The following is a 17329-nucleotide window of genomic DNA, read 5'->3' on the forward strand; positions in this document are numbered from 1 at the left end:
CACCCTTGTCATCTTTATTGTGGAGAGAAGCCCACGCTTTGATAGCATTAGCAGCAATTTGCTCATATGCTGTTATGGAATAATTAATCTGTACTGCCACATCTGTTAGTAGGTCATAGGTGATTACAGCATGAACTCCACTTTGACTATTTTGTTGAGCTTGTATCCTACAGAGCTCACTATATTCAGAAAGTCACAAGTAGTTTTGTTCAGGTTCTAGGCATATCCTTGCTATAGATTTCCAGTCATTAGGAGTCAAGATTCTGTAATAACATCTTAACATAAGTTGATGTAGTGTCATAAAGAGTGCAAGCCTTTTTCAGGTCTTTGAGGATTTCTATATCAAAAGAAGCGTATTTTCTACTTTCTTGAACTGAAGAATTAAACTGTTGAATTACAGGAAAAATGTGATGTTGAAATTCTGATACATCTCTCCATTCCACTTTGGCCTTAATTAGTCCCTTTTGCAATCTAGTCATAGGAGCAGCTGAATGCTGGGGGGGAGGTGTTAGTGCTGTCACTGGCCCCACCACTATCCCTCCTCTCTCCATCCCGGAGGGTGGAGTTGATGGAGGAGAGTCAATTACATGCTCCTTAGGTGGGGCTGAAGCTGCCTCAGATTCACCACACCCTTGAGCCTCACTTAAGTCTCCATGCCCTATGGGGATATGGTCATTAATCTGTTCATTATCTTCCTCCTTTATCTCAGGCTTCCCCATTTGGCTATTCCTAGAGCCTTTTCCTTTTCTTCTATAACTTATCAGATTTCTTAAGGCCAACTATATTATATTGTATAAATAGAATGCCTCTATGGAAATTGAATGAGACCATTTTCATTGTAATATGCGGAGAGCCAATTAATGTTCAATTATCTGGAGAGATTTGCTCTTCCTCTAAGAACCAAGGGGAGGTGCGTTTTAATGTACCCAGAAGTCTAGCTGTCTGTTCTCAAGTTATAAGTAGCCCTTGATCTTCTATCAACTTAAGCATGCTTTCTATAGTGCCACTCCTGGGTGGAGGTGGAGGGGTTGGGGTGGGGGATGGAGAATCTTTAGCTAGCATCTATCCCACTTCAGCCAAAAAAGGTTACTAGTTTAGTCTATTATATTCACCTAAGTTCCTGGTCACTGGAGACTTCTTCAGTGAAAGTAGGGTCCTTGGTTCCCATGCTTGGGTGCCAAATGTGATGACCGCATATTTAAAATCAGCCGGAGTCAGGAATTCAGGTTAAGGGTAAAATCTTCAATCTTTATTCTTTTTGAGGTGAAGGAGGATTGCGATAGCAATATGGGCAGCTGCAACAGGAAGCCAGCCAGCAGAGGTGAAGGGGGATTGCAGGTGAAGGGGGGTCGCGATAGCAATGCAAGCAGTTGTGACAAGAAACCAGCCAGCAGTCTCTCCTTCCCCTTCCTTTTCCACTTCCTTGCCTCTACCCACCAAAATGATATCATTTCCTATACAACACATCAGGACTTGCATAAAGTGTGGGTGGGGGCCATTCTTTCTCCAAGCATATATATTAATATAGTCCAATTTCTATTTAGCCTCACGTGCTTGGGACCTCAGTCCATCAACTCAAGCCTCAGCCCATTACAGTTTAGCATTCAAATTCTTCTGTACATATGATTCCAAGACCTATGGTCTTTTATTGTAGCTGCTGATAAGTCTTGTATGATTCTAATTGTAACTCCAGCATATTTGAACAATTTATCCTCATTTCTTGTAAATTTTTCTCTTTGATCTGGGGTTTTAAAATTTGGTAATAATATCACTATATGTTTTTCACAAAGGATCTCTTTGAGGTGATGATTAGTGGATTTTTTTCTATTTCTACGTTCCCTTCATGTTCTTTCACATGATAATACAAGTATAACTTGTATCAAATTCCTAATCATTTTAGGAAAAGGTGAGAAAAATAAGCAAGAAGGAAGAAAAATTTGGAATTCAAAATCTTGTAAAAATGAATGCTAAAAATTGTCTTGATATACAATTGGAAAAAATTAAGTGAAATTTTTAAAATTATCATTTTGTATCCCATAAAAATCTGTCTCTTGTTTGATCATAAATTCTTCTCTTCATAGATCTGACAGCTAAACTATTTCATACTGACCTGATTTACTTATGGTATAATCTTTTATGTTTAAATCATGTACCCCATTTTGGGGTACATTTATATCATGTACTTATCTTGTAAGTGTAAGATTAAGTGTAAGATATTGGTATATACTTAGTTTCTGTCCAAATTTTTTCAGTATTCCCAGCAGTTTTTTGTGAAATAGTGAGTTCTTATCCCAAACTGCTTATAGTTTCTTAAGAGTTAGCCTGGAGGTATCTATACTTTCACTCTGGTTTAACCTCAACCTTGAGGTTTTTCTAAAGTCTTTTAGGGTTGTCCCAGGAGGATCCTTATTCTACCCTGTCTTGTTTTTCACTGTTTTTTAAACAGGTATCTCCCTGTTTTTCAATGTTCTCTAAGAGGAGCAATTTTATTTGTGGTGGAAATCTGGAGAGCTTGGAATTTTCTGACCTACTCTGACATCTTCCCAGAATCCTTCCCTTTATTTTTTAAAATGGCAATGAAGTTGATGAAGGCCTCAGTCTTATAACTGTATACGGATATAGCCAATTGGTTGAGAGATGTCATGAAAAATTCCGAGAGAGAGAAATGCAAATCAAAGTAGATTCTTGGAATTTTAGGATCATTTAACAATTGTGCTAAAGGGACTAATTGACATTTGTATTGTTTTAGTTTATAATTTGAGAGACCAACCAGAATTTTGACATATGGGTTTTGTCATGATTATTTGGTACAAGCCATTAGGTACTAGGTACTTGAAAAGACTATGCTTAATTCTTCCCAGGACCCCAGAGACCTTTCCAGAATTAGGGATATGAACAAATGTGCCAACAGCACCCAGATCAAGAGGAGCATAGGCAGAGGTGCTGTGCTCATTCATAGTTAATAGTGTATATGGAGAATTTCTAGCAAAAAGCAACCAAGGTTGATTTTGTTTTGCTCTATACATAAGTGGATGACCCTGAGCTAGACATTTCCACTATTGGTAGCAGTCTTGTTATTTTGAGATGTCATTAGGTCCTGATTTCCTGAGTAGGGCTAGCTGTTATCAGGAGAAATTTTCTATATTGGAGAGGAACCCAAGCTTTCAAATGATTGTCTAGAATCTTTGGAATTTCCTGCTCTGAAGCAGTTGACCCCAGCATCAGAGTACAGAACCAAGCACAGGAGGACTGTAGTAGTGAAGGTGAGGGAGCAAGCTTCAGTGACTGGGGGGTGCAGGAGAGGGTAGAGAGTTGGATCACAGAGAACAAATAGAATAATTAACTCCTAGGGGGAATAGCTGCCTAGCCAGCAGAAGAGTTGGAAAAAAGCTAGCAGTATTGAACCTCCTATTTCCTATAATATAGAATGAATTGACCCTTTCCCATTGCTGCTTTCCCCAGGAGAGTTTAAAGATCCAAGGATTGGCATTCTTGAGAGGGAGTTTGGTTTCTGGCAACATCAGGGAAATGAAAGTGTCTGGTCAGTTCCCCGCAGAAAAAAAAAAGTTACCAATTCCTCAGAAGTCTCTCATGAGTGGAAGATTTTTGTGTTCTATCTCCCTCCTCACTCTCCACCCCCACCATGTGAGTTCCAGGGAAAAGGAGGTCCCAGTTGATGGGTTAGGGAATTAGATGGTTGATGGTATGGTTCCCTTTATCCAGGAGGAGGATTGGTGATTGTGTGGTAAGTGTCAGTATCTTTATTATAGCCCTAAAGTTCCTTATGTTCCTTCTTATGGTCACTTTTTTATATTGAGAGACCCACTGTGAACAGTAAACTTTAATGCAGCCTGTAGTAGACTTCTTGATTAACTGAGGTCAGGTAACTTCACTAAAGTCCCTCAATAGATGAGATGATAGAGTGAGAAGTGCCAAGGAAGACTGACTTTCTTCTATATACCTTAAAATAGCAATAGAAGCATCAAAAAGGAGCAAAATTATTTTAAATCCTTAAAAGAAAAAAAAAGAAGATTTTAAGGATCTTACTGTCAAGAAATTGGGTGTAGTAGAAGCAATATCTTAACCTCTAATTTTCTCCAAAGCAAATTAGGCTAGTTTTTCCTTAAATTGTATTTAAACCATTCTCACTTAATCGGTTCAGGAGAGTAAAGGCTCAAAATATTGACATCACATTCTGATTATTATTGTTTAGTTATTTTTCAGTCATGTAAGACTCTTCATGACCCATCTGGGGATTGCTTAGCATTATCATTTCTTTCTTTAGCTCATTTTAAAGATGAAGAAACTGAGGCAGAGTTAAGTAACTTGTCCAGGACCACACAACTAGTAAATGTCTGAGGTTGAATTTGAACTTATGTAGATAGATCTTCATGATTCCAAGCCCAATGTTCAACCCACTGTTTAACTTAGCTGTCCTCCCAACCCAACCTCACAACCTGGTTTTCTATATAGATAGGATAACAGCCAGGAAAAGTTCCAGATACTCTCTGATGCTTGATGGCTCATGACAAACAACTAAAGCAAGGAAGCTTCACTCAAGTGAATCAACAAGTATCCTCAGTGCATATCTTTGACCCAATAAATCCTTTATTATCTATTGAATGAGATCTCATTTTGTTCCAATATTAATGCTAAACTACTGGGGACTGACCTCAATAAGACCCATTTCAGAAAAACCCTCAGTACATTTTTCTTCAGGTATTTTTGCTTTGATTTCTTTTAATCCAGAAAATTATTTTCATTATGTTACATTTTTCCTTTGTTCATTTATTTGAATATTTTTCTTCCCTATTTTTTCTTTTAATGACTTAAGGTAATTTTGTTCCCTTTCTTGTGCTATTTTTAAAGTAGATAGAGAGCTAGGATTTCTTATAGCATTACACTGTTCTCTCATCCAATGACTCTCCTCTCATCAATTTCATCCAACAATTTCCATTCAACAAATACTCCTTAACTGTTGAATTAAACTGGTCCCCTCCTATGAATATTAGTGTGCATTACAGATTCCTTTTTATAACCTTTAATGGACTGGGACATAGATATGAATGATTCTGCTTCTGATACTTGGAGACTAAAATAAAATGAATGAGAAGGCCAATAGTTCTAAGTTGGCTTTACTGGTCAAATATGGATATATGAAATACAGAGACAGTTACCCTGAAATGTATCTTTATTTCACTTTTTTTATCCTTATCACCTTACTTCTCTAAACAGATACCAAATAGGAAACAATTATTAACCTAAGCAGGATATTCCAAATATGAACTTATTTACAATTTCCTTCCTCTGCCCACCTAATGATACTCCTTCAACTCCCCCTCACCTCCACCAAAAAAAAGTCCACAACTCTACCAAGCACCTCAAATTGAGTGACTCCAGTTTGATAGAATTATTAGAGAAACTGGAGATTTTAGAAAATCCAAGTTTCAAATTCAAATTCAATTCCAAATTCAAATTCAAGAAAATTAAAAAGAGTGAGAATTAGATCTAAGAGTCCTGGATCCAGAAATCTTGCCTCTTGGGAAAAGGATTGGCTTTTTAAATATTTTATATTTTATATTAATCTGGGAGCTCTGGAACTGAGCTTTGGAAAACTTGAGTAGTATGCACTCTCTCGCTTTGATTCCATACTGAGACGGTTGCTGTAGGAAGTGATATTAGTTTGCACCTGCTTTTTGTACACTCTGTGAGCATATGTGATCACAAAAAAAAGCCAGAACACATGCATGAAAATACGGGAAATCAAGCCAAACCAGCGTAAAAACTTCACTTCTGAAGGGGACTTGTCATTAGGCTTATTGGTCAGGATCTGCAGTAGGGAGTTGACAGCTTCATAGAAGATAATCCAGATGACATAGATCACCATGCCTTTATAGATCTGGGCATGTACAGAGTACAAGAGGAAACAGCTGATGAGGACAGTGATAAATGACAAGCAGAGGGTGATCTTATAGCTCCAACAGATGATAAAGTCATTTATAACATTAAGATTTTCTTCGCCATTTTGCTCAGTACAATTGAGTTTTACCATGTGTTTCTCTTCAAACACAACGTACATGTTGGTTGCAAAGATAGTGAAGACACCAGAGAGAAAAGTGCCCAGCTGGGCATTTATGGCAAGCCACTGCCGCATTCTCAAAACAAAGTCTCCTACAAAAGATAGTAGATAGATATTAGACAGAACCTTTTGCCAAGTTCATCTCAGTTCCCCAGCCCAAATGTGAGGCAGGCTGGCAATTGTCCTTTTTCAGTTGCTACGACACAATGTCAAATTCTTCTCTCCCATTTATCTCTAAACCTGTTTTCGCTGTTGTCCACTCCAAGGATGGCAGTTGGGGATGGTTGAGAATAGAACCCAGAACTTTAACCTACATTCTCCTTTCTTTTTCCTGATTCCCTCTTTCCAACTTTCTGTTTATTCTCCAGTACAATGGAGGCTTCTTGAGCAATGTAAGGAAATGTCTTTGCACTCCTAAAACCTAGATCAGTACCTGGACTATAGTGAATATTTAAAAAATATTTGTTGAATTTTATTAATTAAATTAATTAACAAGATAGTAGATCTAAAATTGGAAGGCACTTCTGTGATCATCTATTCCAATGCCTTTATTTTACAGACGTAGAAATTGAAGCTTCCCAAAATAAAATGAATTAAATTGTATTTTCTTGTTGCTCTCTACATGACTTTCCCTTTGTGTATTAAGATCTTTACCCCACTTTAACAATGTGAGTTCTCCTGCCTAAAAACTTCTCCTTTAGCAATTATCATTTGATTAATCCATTTTATATAAAATCATGTAATGCCCCATTAGTTGACTTCTACATCCTCTTGAACATTATTTAAATCTTTTATTGTTGTTTAATTTGTTATATGTTTGTATCCTTTCCTTTCTCCCTAGAATGGAGATTTCTTGAGTTGAGAAACCCTGTTACTACGGGGTAGTTGAAAAAAGATTGGAATTTGAGTCAGGTGGTCCTGCTTCCCATCTTGTTTCTGAAACTTACTAGCTAAGTTATCACATACAAATAACTCAACTTTTGCAGTTTCCATATTTGTCAAATGCATAATAATAGCTATCAATTCTGGCAGAGGCATATCCATCTTCCAGTTGCAGGAGAAAACTAATGGGGAGGACAAGGTGCTTAAGCTGGGTGTGAGGCAGCCCTGTTAGATCTCTCAGCAAGGGGTCAGCCTACATTTGCAGCTGGGGAGGTGTGGGGAATCAGAGGAATCTCCAGTGGAGAGGAAGGATGCCCTGCCCACCTCCTCATCTCACTTCTAATTGTGTAGTGGAAGAAACTATCTAAGAAGAGGTTGTCAGCTCCCTGTCCTGTTCACGAATCACAAGAAAACTTCTTTATTCCACATCTGGCAGAGGCCCCTGATAGCAGTCGCTTCTCTGAACACAGCCTACACCACTTGACCTAACTCTTCCTTTTAACAGCTTAATACACAGTAGTCACTCAATGCTTGTTGATTCATTGTCCTTGTTTCCTGTTTCAGTTTGATTTTCCTTCTGACTTCATCTAAGAAAACTGCTCCCTTTAGACTTTTCACGCTTAAATCTTTGCCTCTTCTAGAAAGGTTTTCCCTCCAGACCTCCTCCTGCTTTTCCCTCTCCTCTAGTAGGGGGGCCCTCCTTTTGCCATGCTCTGCCCCTTGCTTGCAACCTAAAAAAAAATCTCTGCAGCAAATTTTCTGATAAAGGTTTCATATCAAAAATATAGAAAGAAATGATTTAAATTTGTAAAAACACAACTCATTCCCCAATAGATCAAAGAAAATGCCCAGATAGTTTTCTTTTTAAATTTTTTTTATAATGGTAGGCTATTTTGCCAATTATGTAAAGATTTTTCAACATTCATTTTTGTAAGATTTTGAGTTTTTTCTCACTCCCTTATCTCATCTTCCCCATGCAAGCAAGCAATCTGATATAGGTTATACATGTACATTCATTTTTAACACATTTCCAGTCAGTTTTCAAAGGAAAAAAATAACAACAATATAAAAAATGCTCCAAGTCATTTCTAATTACAAAAATACAAATTAATTGTCAAAGATAACAAAAAAGGAAATTGACAATTAGAGGAGCTGCTAGAAAACACATACCCAAATGCACAGTAGTTAGAGCTTTGAATTGGTCCAGCCCTTCTGGAAAGCAATCTATGCCCCCAAAATTAATAAATCAAAGGTTTTTAACTTGGAGCCTATGAACTTGCTTTTTTTCCCTTTTTTACTTTATAATATTTTATTTTTTCCAATTACATGTAAAGATAGTTTTAACATTCACTTTTTTTATTATAGCTTTTTATTTACAAGTTATATGCATGGGTAGTTTTACAGCATTGACAATTGCCAAACCTTTTGTTCCAATTTTTCCCCTCCTTCCCAGATGGCAGGTTGAGCAATACATGTTAAATATGTTAAAGTGTAAATTAAATACAATATTAGTATACATTTCCAAACAGCTTTTTGCTGTACAAAAAGAATTGGACTTTGAAATAGTGTACAATTAGCCTGTGAAGGAAATAAAAAATGCAGGCAGACAAAAATAGAGGGATTGAGAATTCTATGTAGTGGTTCATAGTCATCTCCCAGAGTTCTTTCACTGGGTGTAGCTGGTTTAATTCATTACTGTTCTATTGGAACTGATTTGATTTATCTCATTGTTGAAAATGGCCACGTCCTTCAGAATTGATCATCACATAGTATTTCAACATTCACTTTTATGAGATTTTGAGTTCCAATTCCCCCCTCTCTCCTCCCCAAAATAGCAAGCAATCTGATATAGATGCAATCATATTAATCATATTTCCCATTAGTCATGCTATGCAAAAAGAATTGGAACAAAAGGGAAAAGTGAGAAAAAAAACAAAAAAGGTTGAAAATAGTATTCTTATGAACTTGTTTTTTAAAAAATTATGATACATGTATTTCAGTATAATTACTGTCCTTTATAATCTTATAGATTTTTATTTTATGTATTTAAAATATTATTCTAAGAAGAAAATCAAGAATCCCTGCATTAAATTGTGCCCAAAAAATCAATCAAAAAAAGGGCAAAAGGAACATATTTACAAAATTATAACAGGTTGTTTTGATAGTAGGAGCAGTATCAAAGAACTAGAAACTAAATGGCTGTCCAACTACTATTAAATGTCTAAGTTAATTATGTTATGGGTATATAATAGAATAGTATTACTACTCTAAGAAATGATGAAATGGAGTATTTCAGAAAAACTCAAGAAACCTCTATGAACTGATGCAGAATGAAGTAAATAGAAACACAACAATGTGTATAATAAGATTACAAAGAAAAAGAACTTTGTATATTTTTTAAAGTACATTTTTGAAGTATATTTTCTTTTCTTTTTGAACTATGGATATTTTCAAGGATAAGAAGTTATTTCTTTCTCTCTTATCACCTCTCTACTATAACTAGTCCTCTCTATTATGACTAATCCAAAGATCTCTATATGAAGGACAGCTAAGATAGTAAGAATTTATTGACACTCCAAGAACTATTTAAAAATAGCTAATCTTATATTGATTTAGATTTATGCAATATTTCAATTAAAATAGTTTGGTGTTTCCCAAAACTACAATCCTATGAACTCTGAATTCTCTGCCTGAAAAGAGATTGCAAGAGAAAATTCCAATCCTAGTAGTATTTTCCAATCTCACTTTATTAATATCAAATATGAACTCATGTATGCATCTTCTTTCTTACCATGTGAAATCATTTTTTCAAAATGAAAATAGGTTAATCCTCTATTTTATCCTAATATTCCTAAGATTCCCTTTTAGAGTAGAGATATTCAATAGAGTCATAGAACTAGGAGTAGACTGCTAGGGTTTTATAGAGGAAGGAGGCAGACTTCCTCCTCTCAACAGTTCACAAATCACAACATTGTGCTTTAAAATCATGGATCTCGGACATAAAAGGGAAGGCAGGTGTTGGAAAACTGAATGTGGTTATAGACTTACAAAATTTGGGGAAGGAGATGGAAATGGGTCATTTACTTCTTTTTTTTTCCCCTGTGGCATTTGAGACAACCTCAAATTAATTAAAAATTAATTTTTTAAAATTTTTTCAAATTAAAAACTTGCCCAGGATCACACAGTTAGGAAGCCTTAAGTGTCTAAGGTCATATTTGAACTCAGGTCCTCCTGACTTCAGGGCTGGTACTCTATCCACTGTACCACCTAGCTGCCCCCGGATCATTTACTTCTGAAACAACTTTATCCATAGTCAGTTACACTGTATCGCCTGCATCTTTTTTTTTTTTTTTTTAATTTTGACTATATCAAATTAAAAAGTTTTCTTTTTTTTTTAATTTTTATTTAGTAATTACTTTATATTGACACTTGTTTCTGTTCCAATTTTTTTTCCCTCCCTCCCTCCACCCCCTCCCCTAGATGGCAAGCAGTCCTTTATATGTTGGATATGTTGCAGTATATCCTAGATACAATATATGTTTGCAGAACCGAACAGTTCTCTTGTTGCATAGGGAGAATTGGATTCAGAAGGTATAAAAAAACCGGGAAGAAAAACAAAAATGCAGATAGTTCACATTCGTTTCCCAGTGTTCTTTCTTTGGGTGTAGCTGCTTTTGTCCGTCATTTATCAATTGAAACTCAGGTCTCTTTGTCAAAGAAATCCCCTTCCATCAAAATATGTCCCCATACAATATCGTTGTCGAAGTGTATAATGATCTCCTGGTTCTGCTCATTTCACTTAGCATCAGTTCATGTAAGTCTCGCCAGTCCTCTCTGTATTCATTCTGCTGGTCATTTCTTACAGAACAATAATATTCCATAACATTCATATACCACAATTTACCCAGCCATTCTCCAATTGATGAGCATCCATTCATTTTCCAGTTTCTAGCCACTACAAACAGGGCTGCTACAAACATTTTGGCACATACAGGTCCCTTTCCCTTCTTTAGTATTTCTTTGGGATATAAGCCCAATAGAAACACTGCTGGATCAAAGGGTATGCACAATTTGATAATTTTTTGGGCATAATTCCAGATTGCTCTCCAGAATGGTTGGATTCGTTCACAACTCCACCAACAATGCAATAGTGTCCCAGTTTTCCCGCATCCCCTCCAACATTCATCATTATTTTTTCCTGTCATCTTAGCCAATCTGACAGGTGTGTAGTGGTATCTCAGAGTTGTCTTAATTTGCATTTCTCTGATCAATAATGATTTGGAACACTCTTTCATATGAGTGGTAATAGTTTCAATTTCATCCTCTGAAAATTGTCTGTTCATATCCTTTGACCATTTATCAATTGGAGAATGGCTTGATTTCTTATAAATTTGAGTCAGTTCTCTATATATTTTGGAAATGAGGCCTTTATCAGAACCTTTAACTGTGAAAATGTTTTCCCAGTTTGTTGCTTCCCTTCTAATCTTGTTTGCATTAGTTTTATTTGTACAAAGGCTTTTTAATTTGATGTAATCGAAATTTTCTATTTTGTGATCAGTAATGGTCTCTAGTTCATCTTTGGTCACAAATTTCTTTCTCCTCCACAAGTCTGAGAGATAAACTATTCTATGTTCCTCTAATTTATTTATAATCTCGTTCTTTATGCCTAGGTCATAGACCCATTTTGATCTTATCTTGGTATATGGTGTTAAGTGTGGGTCCACTGCATCTTTATTTTTTAAGAAATTTGTTCAACTAAACTATTGGATCAGGGACTGATCACATTTGAACATCCTATTTACAAAATCCTTTACTATGTTGTTTATACTACTTTTAATTCCTTTATAGGCTCCTCTATAATCTGATGTCTGACTATTTTTTCTCTACTTGGTTGTTATGAACAAAGTTACCAATGATATTTTTATAATGTGGATCAAGGATTTTTAAAAATTATTGTTATATCCTCTTTCATGAATACTTCAGCCTTGCAATTATTTTTTTTTCTTAATATCCTCCAGCCTAGATCTTTTCTTTTCCAGTTATATTTCACTTTAATATTTAATTTTCCCATGAAATCTTCCCAAAGTGTTCAAGAACACTCAACAGTCAGTCTTGTCAATCAAGTCTACTTCCTGATATTCCAAGCTGTTTTTCCATTGTTTGTGACCAGAAGATGAAAAATAGATGTATGGGAGATGAAAAGAATTAACAAGGATAGTTTCAAGAGTAATTTTTAGAATTTCAAAATAGTAGAAACTTTGAGAAAAATCATAAATAATAGATGGTCAAGACACACTATAACAACTGGTTATTAAAAGAAAATTAAGGATATTCAGGAGAGTTAAGTAGTACAGTGGATAGAGTGCCAGATTTGGGATTAAGAAGACTTATCTTCCTGAATTCAAATCTAGCTTCAGACACTTACTAGCTGTATGATTCTGGGCAAATTATTTAACCCTGTTTGCCTCAGTTTCCTCTTCTGTAAAATGAGCTGGAGAAGGAAATGACACACTACTTAAGTATGTGCCCCAAATTCCAAAATGTTAATTTGTGGTTTTCCAAGTCAAAATGTAGTAGAAGGTATCCATTTCTATTTGATTTTTGACCCCACTGGTCTATACTGAACTTTGAAAGTCCTTTGGCAGCTTTTGATGATTCTCAGAGTTAGCACTACTCTTGGTGATCCCATCTGGAGTTTTACTGACAGGGATAACACAAATCTTCTTACTCAAAGCTCAATAAGTAATATGTCCACTGCTCTATCCACTGCTAAGCTGCTCCAAAGCATCTAAAACTCTCCTACACTGCTCCTTCATTGGAGTGAATTTGCTTGTATCCACAGTAACTATTCTTGCTTAAAGCACTTGGTTTTTATTACTGATGTTGTTCTTCCTTCACTTTCGTGCTGAAAAGCCTCACATGGGAGACTTGAGAAATCTCTCTTTCCATATCAACTTGATATAAAAGCAGTAATACCAATTAGCTTTCTCTCTCTTATGTCAATTAGGAAGTGACGCTTTTCTTTCCTTCCCTTCCTCTCTTAATCCTACTTTTCTCTCCCTCCCTCCCCCTTTTCTGCATCCATTCAGGAGATCTGCAGAAGAGACACTAGAAGCAAAAGTCAGTGAGTATTGTTCCTATACGTGGAACTCATTGAGAAATGCTCACTGAAATGCCAAAGAGTGTCCATCACAGTTGATCATTATACAATCTTGTTACTGTGTACAATGTTCTCCTGGTTCTGCTCACTTCACTTTGCATAAGTTTATGTAAGTCTTCAGCTTTTTCTGAAATCATCCTGCTTGTCATTTTTTATTCCACAATAATATTTCATCACAATCATATAGCATAGGTTGTTTAGTCATTCCCCAATTGACTCAATTTCCAATTTTAAGCCACCAGAAAAAGAGCTCCTATAAATATTTTTGTACAGTAGGTCCTTTCCTCTTTCTTTTTGATATCTTTGGGATATAGACATAGCAATGGTATTGCTGATTCAAAGGGCATGCAGTTTTATAACTCTTTTGACATAGCTCTCTAGAATGGAGTAGTTGGATCAGTTTACAATTCTACCAACAATAACATTGTATCCCAGTTTTCCCACATCCACAATTTATCATTTTCCTCTTTTATCATATTAGTTAATGTGATAGAGGTGAGGTAGTACCTCAGGGTTTTTTTAATTGCATTTCTCGCATCAATAGTGATTTAGAGCTACTTAAAATTTTTTGAAAATTGTATTTCAATATAATTGGCTGCCCTTATAATCCTATGTATATTTTAAAATTAGTTTTAAAACATTATTCTGAGAGAAATGTTGGTAAATTTCATCAGATTGCCAAAGGAGTCCATGACAGAAAACAAGTTAAGAACACTTAGTGTATAAAGGCTCTGAGGTTTCAGTGTAAAACAGCAGGTGTAAATAGCCTAAAGGCATTCTGACCCCAGAGGAGAGAAATAGCTGCCTGTAATACAGGCAGTGAAGTTCCTCTAATGTAATAATTTTATGGGCTGAAGATCAAGGAGGTGGTAAACCTCAATAGCTGGTAAGCAGATTAAAAGAGAGAATGGTGAGCCAACAAGTGCTGGAGAATATCAGTATAATGGAAGTAGTAGTAATGGAAGCAGCAGGAATAGAACACTACAGAGACATTCTTCTTTTCTGGAGCACCACTTAAGGTAATATTATAGATCATAAGGATTGTACATGTTTTTGGGAAGCAAAATTGAATAGGGACTGGGGAGGGATTAATTCTTTTGGGCTTAGATGTAATGTTTTTTATTTTCCCCATAAATAAAACTGTTTTATGTTTTAAAATTCTGTGAGCCTGACTTAGAAAAGGTTGTCTGCTCTTATGAGAGATACTAAAGTTTTCCTCCTATTACCTGGGTGGAGATAATGAGAGAAATAAAGGAGAAGCATACCCAGGTCCATTTTAAGAAGGATGCTTTTTTTGATCTATATTGGTGCTATGATTAAGGTTGACCATGCTCTATTAAAACCAGAGTTTTGTTTTTTTTTGTACCTTGCACAAAACCATGGTCTATCCATATCTGGAATGCTGTATACAGCTCTAGCCACAACATTTCACGAGAAATAGATATAATTAGATAATCTTCATTTAAAATGATCAAAGGGATAAATGAAGCAGTTTCCTTTTGAGTACAACAGCTCAGAGAAAAAAGATATAGTGGAAGTATGTGGAGAAAAGGTGAGAGGATATGATAAAAGTCTTTAAAAGCAATGAGTTGAGTGATTGTTACATTAAATCTTACAATACTAAAATCATGAGACAAAAGAAACTTGAAGAAAGGGGCAAAAGTTAATTTGAATGAGGGTCATTCTTGGGTAATAAGTATGTGAGACTCATCTTAATAGGCAGTACAATTTGAAAATAGAAACAGATTGAAGGAGGGTTTTTTCTAAATACAAGTATGTTTGGAGGGCACTTCTCTAATGATAAAACCAATGGAAAGCAATCATGCCCTCCCACCAGAATGGTATTTGGTACCCTGGTCTCAATGAGTTATTGACTGAAACCATTATTCAATTTCTTATATTCTGTTTGTTAGTGTTTAGGTTGTTATAAAGTAATGACTTTCCTACTTATTTCTGAAAAAATACTTTTGTTTATTTCTAATGCACATATATACTACTGTCTATTATACTCAATTGTTTGTGGTTCCACCTCTGTAATTTCATAAACAGCACTTTCTATAATATGATTCAGTATCAATAAAATCTTTCTGTATACTGCTGATATTTGCCCACTCATTTCTGTGTAGTTTTTGTCTATATGGTTGAAGCTTAATGTATGTTGGTTGAATGAATAGGCACTGGACTTCTTTTCATTTCTGTAGGGAACTACCTCCACCAATACTGTTCAGTACTTTCACTACACTTTTGTAGCTTTAGAAAGTTGCTTACAGAACTGAAAAGTTAAAGTGACTAGCTACTGTATAGACAGTAATATTGGAAGTGAGACTTGAACTCAGATCTTCTTGCTTGGGGCCCAGATCCCTATCTACAACACCAGGTTCCCTCCCCCAACTAACTGAAAGAATGTGGAATATCTACCATGCGAACTTCACTGGGACAAAGATTACTTCTTTTATGTGGTGTGATCTCACCTCTAAATGCTTAAATTTTCATCAACCAACCACTATTTTGTTGCAGAAGTGGTAGCTCTGAGTCAAAGGCATTTGCTTTATGGGTAAGGAAGTGGTCCAGAAGGGGAAGATTTTTCATTATGTGAATAGAGCCAATAAAAATATTTGGTGATGGGAGCAAGGACAATGGAATCCTAGGGTTCCTTACTTTTATTTTATTTTCAAAAATACATTTATTATTCTTTTAAATATTTTTTCTTTTAAAATTTTGAGTTCAAATTCTCCCCTTCCCTCCCATCACTCCCTACCCACTAAGAAGGCAAGCAAATGATATTAATTATACATGATATAATGCAAATATTTCCCTATTAGCCATATCAAAGAAAAGGGCAAGAAAATAATACTTTATTTTGTTCTCAGAGTTCAACGGTTCTCTCTTTGGAGGTGGACAGTATTTTTTCATCACGAGCCCTTTAGGGTTTCTAACTTTTAGAATAAAAGTTCTAGTTCTAGGTGAGGACTTCCTTGCCCCCCAAAAAGAAAAGAAAGTGAAAGGGAAGAGAAAGAAGAGAACTGAACGGGTAGAGAAGAGGATAAGAAAAGAAATAGAAAAGCAAAAAGTCAACTCAGGCTAAGAGCCCCAACTCAACAAAAAAGTGTCTTTTTCCTTTTACAAAGGTGTGTGTTTTTTTACCTATTCCAGTTCTTCTCAGTGATTGGCGCCTCAAAGTCCCGCCCCTCCATCCTCTAGGACTCCTCCCCCGCTGCCCACCTGTATGCCCGATTCCTGATGTAAATCTTGGCTTCGGCAGCCCACATGACGCACGTTCCTCATTGGCCTGCGCGGCGACGGTCCTCGCCGCCGACCAATGGCAGGAGCGCGGCGTAGTGAGGCGGGGGGGGCGCCCACATCCAAGATGGCGCCCCCAGGAGGTGGGAGCGAGTGACCGGCGGCTGCGGTGGCGGCGGCGGCGGCAGTAGGAGGGAAGCGGCCTTGCTCTGCCCTCGGGTGGCGGGGTCCTGGAGCGTCTCTCCGAATCCCCCCGCTCCCCGGCCCCGCCCGCAGCCCACTCCCGGGCTCGAGTCATGGCCGGAGACAACAGCAAGCAGTTTTGGAAGAGGAGCGCCAAGCTGCCAGGGAGGTGAGCGAGCTAGCGAGGGAGGGAGCCCCGGACGGGCAGGAATCGGGCCGGGACCGGGGCCGGACTCCACCCGAGCCCCAACCCAGCGTGTGTGCGCTCTTTCTAGCGAAGGGGACCGCCGTGGAGGCTTGGGGCCGCTGTGGGGTGGGGGCTGCCCGCGCCTGGGAGGTGCATACAGGAACCCTCGGGGAGATGGCAGGGCGTGCTGATGGTCACTCCTTTCGGCGGGGTCTGTCTTCACAACCTTTTCCTCAGATAGTCCCGGGGGGTACAGGGATGCTAGAGCTGCCAGATCCCATCTAAAGATACAGAAACTGAGGCACCGAGAAGGACAGCCACTTCCCCGATGTCACACAGCCTGGAAAGGAATAAGCCCAGATGAACACTCAGGATTTGTGACTGCTGTCCAGTGCTGTCTACACTCCTACTGTATATGCTGCTTTCTTGAATCGATAGTAGGAGGATATGATAGGGGGCATATTTGTGTTGGAAGGGGTCTCACCGAGGTGGATAACTTTTTCCCCCACCAGAAACTGAATGCCTCCTTTCGATCTCCGGGGTTGCACAGGGGAAAGGTTGCATCATTAACATGGACCTTTCTTGAGCTCTCCTAAAT

At 37.3% G+C, this 17329-nt stretch overlaps 2 protein-coding genes across 2 annotated transcripts in view; one reads left to right on the forward strand and one right to left on the reverse strand.

Moving 5' to 3' along the window:
- Window positions 1-5192: 5192 nt before the first annotated feature.
- TMEM217 (transmembrane protein 217) lies at window positions 5193-16659 on the reverse strand. Its single transcript, XM_051996680.1, has 2 exons — window positions 16344-16659; window positions 5193-6210 (listed from the first exon to the last, which is right to left on the reverse strand). Exons 1-2 carry the CDS (start codon window positions 16657-16659, stop codon window positions 5576-5578), a joined length of 951 nt encoding a protein of 316 aa, XP_051852640.1. The 3' UTR covers window positions 5193-5575.
- Window positions 16481-17329, forward strand: part of TBC1D22B (TBC1 domain family member 22B) — a 101332-nt gene continuing 100483 nt past the window's right edge. Inside the window, exon 1 of the mRNA XM_051996806.1 lies at window positions 16481-16713. Coding sequence (XP_051852766.1) covers window positions 16658-16713 — 56 coding nt within the window. The 5' untranslated portion in view covers window positions 16481-16657. The remainder of the gene's footprint in view (window positions 16714-17329) is intronic.

This window comes from Antechinus flavipes, chromosome 4, assembly GCF_016432865.1.
Source record: "Antechinus flavipes isolate AdamAnt ecotype Samford, QLD, Australia chromosome 4, AdamAnt_v2, whole genome shotgun sequence".
Lineage (NCBI taxonomy): Eukaryota > Metazoa > Chordata > Mammalia > Dasyuromorphia > Dasyuridae > Antechinus > Antechinus flavipes.

What these genes read in the sequence shown, in the direction of transcription:
- TMEM217 (XM_051996680.1), bottom strand. Translation starts at nt 16,659, where the DNA reads ATGACTCGAGCCCGGGAGTGGGCTGCGGGCGGGGCCGGGGAGCGGGGG. An exon ending in ATCAGGAATCGGGCATACAG is followed by an intron (nt 6,211 to 16,343) that starts GTGGGCAGCGGG and finishes GATGAACTTGGC; the next exon opens with AAAAGGTTCTGTCTAATATC.